This window comes from Equus quagga, chromosome 1, assembly GCF_021613505.1.
Source record: "Equus quagga isolate Etosha38 chromosome 1, UCLA_HA_Equagga_1.0, whole genome shotgun sequence".
NCBI classification, from domain to species: Eukaryota; Metazoa; Chordata; class Mammalia; order Perissodactyla; family Equidae; genus Equus; species Equus quagga.
In genome coordinates this window covers 53,148,585-53,154,584 of record NC_060267.1, presented here as the reverse complement: position 1 = coordinate 53,154,584, position 6,000 = coordinate 53,148,585, and the positions used below count along the sequence as shown (strand labels likewise).

Genomic DNA, 6,000 nt, shown 5'->3' with positions numbered 1-6,000 from the left:
TGAGACGTGATCCTTGCCCTCAAGAAAGCATGTGGTACAGAAGCTTCCTCCTTGTGGATTCCTTTTTCATAGTATTTATCTCCTCTCGGGACCACACCTTACAAGACCTTTCAGAGAGTCTTCCAAGTGGTTTTACCTGGGAGAGGGAACATTGAAAACCAAGACAAAACTAGAAAGAACAGAGAGAACATGCGTCACGTACATAGTTACACCCTGCAATCTGAGCTAGCTTTGGGAGCAGGTGTTAACCTGACTTCTGAGACATTGCAACATGTGCCTGCGTGGCCTGCCAGTCATTGGATGGCTGCTTGGCACACTCCACCTGACTTGGCTCAGGGAGAAGTCAGACAGCTGTGACAGCTTTCCCACCTGAAGATCATCTGGCTCAGCAGACAGGGTGTCATCCATGCAGCCGGCGGAGACCAGGCTCAGTTGATTCTGATCCTTAGCCTGCCTGGGTAGTGACACACTCAGCCCCTCGGGAGTGGCAGAGTCAGAGGCAGGGATGACACGCAGGAGAAATGTCTCCAAAGTCCTCTGCATTGGGCTGACTCTGGCCATTGCTGTCAATCTTCTCCTGGTATTTTATACCAAGGGGACTTTACAAAAGGTAATTCCAAGTAGTCTCCGAAGGGAGCTTTATTTGCCTAAGTTTGAATGGAACAAGGCAGTGATCAAGAGACTCTCTTCCCTGGAAGTGGACTTGCAGCACCTGAGTAAGTTCATAACACTAACTTGGAGGGGATCGTGTGTGTGTGTGTGTGTGTGTGTGTTTAGGAAAACAAACAAAAAAAAGGGTATGGAGGAAAAAATGAGTGAAAGGTCAGGTTCTTATCTCTCAGTTGCTCCATTTAAGCATCTGGCACTGAATTCTATTCCTCTGAATGAGAGGTGAGCATTGAGAATTAGTGCGAAGCAGAGCAAACTGTTGAGGGGAGGGGAGCAGAGTGTGTCTGTGTGAGTGGGGGGGAGGGGTGTGTCTACACTTGTACACATGCCTGATCATAAACACATACATGCAGGGAGACTGAGGCTCAGAATGACAATCCCTGAGAGGCTCAGGAGCATCTAGGCACAGCCTGTCCTTAGGCCTTTGTGTGACAGGGGCTGTGAAATAGAGGTGACAAGCTCTGGGACAAAGGTCTCCTTCCATTTTGCTATGAGCTCCTACCAGGAACTAATGGCAGCTGGTTAGAGGACCTAAGATCGAATCCTGAGATGACTGCGATGGTTGCCTGACTTGGAGCAGGTGCTTCTCTCTCTCAGCCTCAGGCTCTTGACGTGTAAATGCAGATGAAGAGAAGACCCCTACCTGACCTCACAGGGTCGGGAAATATACGCAGGAAGCACTCTATAAACTGATGTGTGCCACATTTTAACCTCTTTTTTTTATTGAGAGATACTTTACATATAACATTATATTAGTTTCAGGTGTACAATGGAATGATTCAATATTGGTATATATTGCAAAATGATCACCACAATAAGTCTAGTTAACATCCGTCACCTCACATAGTTACAATTTTTTTCCCTTGTGATGAGAACTTTGAAGATCTACTCCCTTAGCAACTTTCAGATATGCAATAGGTATTATTCACCATGGTCTCCATGCTGTACAGCACATATCCAGGACCTGTTTACAACTGGAAGTTTGTTCCTTTGACCCCCTACCCCCATTTCACTGACCCTCCACACCTTCCCCCGGTAACTACGAGTCTGTTCTCCCTATCACTGCTGCAGGCTCTGCGAGCCAAGGAGTTGGAAGAAAGATTTCTTGGACTCTCAAGGTCTGGTAGTATTGCCCCTTTATTCAGAGAATAGCGTGGGGTCAGGGCCCATGGGCAGCGAGGAGCTGCAAACATGGGTTGAGGGTAGGGCTAAATTTATAAGGCATAGGTATGTGAGTTATCTCTTTACAAGACAAAGGAAAGATTATGTAAAAAATTATTAAAACGGTATCTGTGTAGGTGGGGTCTGGTTATCGGGTGGTCCTATAACTTTGGATATGAATCAGATTGGATCAGGTCAGGACGTCCTATGCTTCCAAGAGGATGATATAGATCGGCATGTAGGCCAGGACACCTTGGGCTTCTCTCCCGGGGGCAGCCTTGATCCTCATCGTCTATGAGCTCAGTTTTTCTTTCTTCGTTTTAGATTCCACATGCAGGTGAGATCAAAGGGTATTTGTCTTTCTCCATCTAGTTTATTTCACTTAGCATAATGTCCTCAAGGTTCACCAAATTTTAACCTGTTCACACAAATTCTGGGGTTTGTTTTTGATTCTGGCTCACCGTGAAACTCTAAGTCCTATGAATTCTATGTGTCTTGGCATCTGAGTCCAGTGAGAGGAAGCAGCCGTGCTTCCCCTGTTCCCATGGGACAGGGATCAAACGCCCCTGGGGGGCATGTTGAAAGTGTGAGCAGGGCGGTGGCTGCACAGATGTGTGAGTGTGTGCACGTGGGGGCTGGAGGTGGGCAAAGTGTCTTTTAAAATGAGAATTGAGAATTGGCAAGGTTCAGGGTGAGGCAGAGAGATAGAAGAAAGGACAGACAGGAGGCAAAAAAGGAAGGGAGGACAGCAGGAAAAGGAGGCTTGGGGAGATGAGAGAGGACCAAAGAGATGAGGACAGAAAAGGAGCAAAGAAATGCAAGTCCGGGGAGAGAGGATGAGCGTTTACGTGGAGACATGAGGAAGAAAGGGAAAATGAGATGGGGGAGGGGGAGGGAGGCATAAGCACCATAGCACCATCTACATCCTCCCTCATAAGACTCATTATATTTTATTGTGGTACAACTTCCTGAAAGGTGAGTTTCATAAGGGCTGGCTTAAAGAGAGTCTTAGCAAGTGTCTTCTCACTCTATTCCCTGTGCCTGGGACGTAGAAATTAAGTGGATGAATAAATGAATGAATGATTGTAGGAAGGAGAGGACAGAGGATAAGCAGACAGGGATGAAGGGAAGAATGACACAGGGGAAGAGGGTAGATGAAACAGAGAGAAGATTGTCAGCTCCAGAAGCCCTAGCTTTGAGTACATCCGGCTGGGTGGGACATTGACTATGCAAACATGCTCAGTTAGTACAGCGTCACTGAGAGGATGCCTGCGCACCTGGGCGGTCGCTGTCACACCTTGGCAGAACACCCAGACCGCACCAGCTCTCTGGCTCACCCTACTGGCTCAGCCTACTCAGGAAATACCCTTGAACTAGCAGGAGTTCTGCCTAAAGCCTGGCTTTTCTTTCCTTCAGCTGGGGCACAGCATGTCTCTAAAAGCCACCCGGAGCCATCGAGTTTACTTCCCTTTCCTTCTTTGCAATGACCAGTTCCTCCTTTTCTTGTTATTCTTGGTGCTTCACTCTAAAATGATGTGGTGTTAGGGACTCTGTAAACCTGAGATGAATTTCAAAATGTCTTCTGGACCCTGTTCCCAGATCATAAATGCTCTCCTTTCCTGAAGGGCTTCCCGAAATTGGAAGCCTGTTCAGTCACCAGAGATCCTGTTTGTCCATTGCCTTCAACAAGATTGAAGAAAATCCTCAGTCAGTACGGATACTGAGGCAAGCTAGGTAAACTACCAAGTGCAAAAGCAAATACACAAGGATAATTGTGAGAGGGCTTGGTGGTTGTAAAGCAATTTTCTGGAACCTCCCTAGGGGTACTCAAAGGAGGCGCCAGAGCAACGCCATTGGCTGTGTCCTCTTTGGGTCTTGGAAAGCTTCAGTGTAAGTCATGGGATGGTCTAACGACACTGTTTTCATCCTGCTGGACTCTGAACTCACATCCTCAAACTGACTCCAGGGTGCCCAGGTCCAAATGACTTCCCAGTAACAACAGTGAATGAAAGAGAAAAACCAGAGGTTGACCAAGAGCAATGTAGGGGTGTTTAAGGGCACAGAGAACCCGGGACCACCATGTGACCCCTACAGTTAGTACAGAAGAGTTTGAATAAAAATACTACTCTATTGGGAGTATTGTAAAAATTCTGCTTGTTTACTTTCCACCAGAGCAAATATGCCTGGTGTCCACATGAGTCTTTTTTGAAAGACTCATTTGTGTTTCCTCCCGAGTTTGCTTTGACCTTCTCTTTTGGCCTTAAGCACTTCCATAGCTGATTCTCCTTCTCCTTGGGCCAATTTTATGCCACCTTCCAAACACGTCCTCCCCCCAGTTACAGGACTTTCCTGCTTCCCTTTTAGGGGCTGTACGTGTAGCTGAAATTCAGCCCATGATCCGCTCATCAGCTGTGTGGTGTGACGTTGCTGCTTCTGCCTGGAGGAAACACCATGGGACTGTCCCCTCACCAAGCTGGTGCCCCTGGGCTGTAATCATCCAAAAAAGGATTTTTAGAAATTTCTTCTAACTTGCAGGGAGCTGCTAGATGAGCTAGAGGTGATCCTATTGATCTGTCAGCATTTAGTGTGGGTCAAGGCAGGATTAGTGAGAACTAAGTGGGTCCCTATGGAGGATTGCCTCGGTTACCATTTAGGGGTTTAAGGCTGAGGAGTGTCATAATCAATGTTGGGCTTGGGAAATACTAATCGGCTCTAGGTTTGGTCCACTTGAAGAAAGGGGAGAGTTGGAAGGCTCTGGTAATAGCCCTTTACTTTATTAGGAAAGCCTGGCTGCTCTCTTTCCTCTGCTAGAGTTTCTTCTACCCATCCCTGACAAGTTTTCGCACTCATTACAGACTTTGTAATGGCTTCAGGTTCACGGTCCTCATGTCTGCCTCAATCCTGCTATCACCCTGGGACACTGCAGTGTCTTGTGGGTGACCCATTCAATTCCCTGGCCTTCCCACCTGTCAAGATCTTTGCCTCCATCCCACCTCACACTTCTACGGTGCACACTGGACTTTGCCATCACCCAAAACTGCTCACCTCTGAAGTGACAAATTCCATTCCTGATCACCCCCTTGTGACTCTGCAGCATGCTCATTCAACATTCCTCCGTGACAGCACCATTGCCCCAACTCTTCTCTTGCCTTTATCCACAACTCCATTGTGTTACCGAGCAGCAGGCTCGTTCTGCTTGCTGTAAGACTAGCCAAAAAGTCAGGAGGCGAGTCAGTGGAATAGAAAGCGTTCATTTGCTTTTGCCAGCAAAGATGGAAGATGGTGGACTAATGTCCTTAAAACTCATCTTACAGAACAGAGATGACAGGCCAGTTATATGGGGGCTGGTCTCCAGGTGGGGCAGACATCTCGTCTCTGGGTGGGGCAGACAGCTAGTCTTGTTCCTGATAATCTTGTATTTCCTCCCTTTTGACTGATATTTCTGTTTTTGAGAGATGGGATGTGCATCAGAGACTGGAGCTGAATACTCTGATTTAGTGTAAAGATAAAAAAGAACAAAAACATTTAAAGATCACTGTCCATGTGAGTGGCACCAACAGTTGCACACTTGTTCTGTTGCAACCTCCTAAGATCCCCCAACATAGTGTGAAATCGGTTGCCCATCTTCTCTGTGCCTTCACCTCAGTACTAAGCACTGCTGAAATAATTCCCATAACTGAGCCACTACAAATTCAGGGTCATTTTCCTCAGCTGGCCCTCTCCTGGCCCCACAGTGTTTCCATGTTTCACAAATCAGTTCTCACCCCCATTTCTTAGCATAACAGTTTAAAAAGTTTTCCGCTTTTCTCAATACCCTTCTTCATCTCTCACCCGGCTCCTCTAGCAGAGGAAACAGAGAAACCAGAATAAGAGCCAAGCTTTACTGTGTGCCAGGCCCTGTCCTAAGTGCACCATGTGTATTAATCCACTTAGTTATCACAGAAGCCCCCTGAGGTACTTGGTAAATCTAAAGCACTGAGAAGCGAAATCCCCTGGCCGTGGTCATGCAGTTCGGAAGGGGACGGGAGCCTGGTTAGGGAGCCTCTTAACATCTCTGTGGGAATGCAAGTTATCAGCCTATCTTGTTGGCCACCGTGGTTAGGAAGTAGCTGGAGTAGATGCTCACTAACTCTTTGGTGAGTGAACAGTCCAGGTGACAGTCAATAAGGA

At 47.1% G+C, this 6,000-nt stretch overlaps 1 protein-coding gene across 7 annotated transcripts in view; it reads left to right on the top strand.

The window, feature by feature from the left end:
* The first annotated feature begins 386 nt into the window (after nucleotides 1-386).
* The window catches only part of GALNT8 (polypeptide N-acetylgalactosaminyltransferase 8), a 62,599-nt gene continuing 56,985 nt past the window's right edge, over nucleotides 387-6,000 (top strand). For all 7 annotated transcript variants that reach the window (XM_046681412.1, XM_046681403.1, XM_046681438.1 and 4 more), the window contains exon 1: nucleotides 387-716. In XM_046681412.1, coding sequence (XP_046537368.1) covers nucleotides 506-716 — 211 coding nt within the window. In that variant the 5' untranslated portion in view covers nucleotides 387-505. The remainder of the gene's footprint in view (nucleotides 717-6,000) is intronic.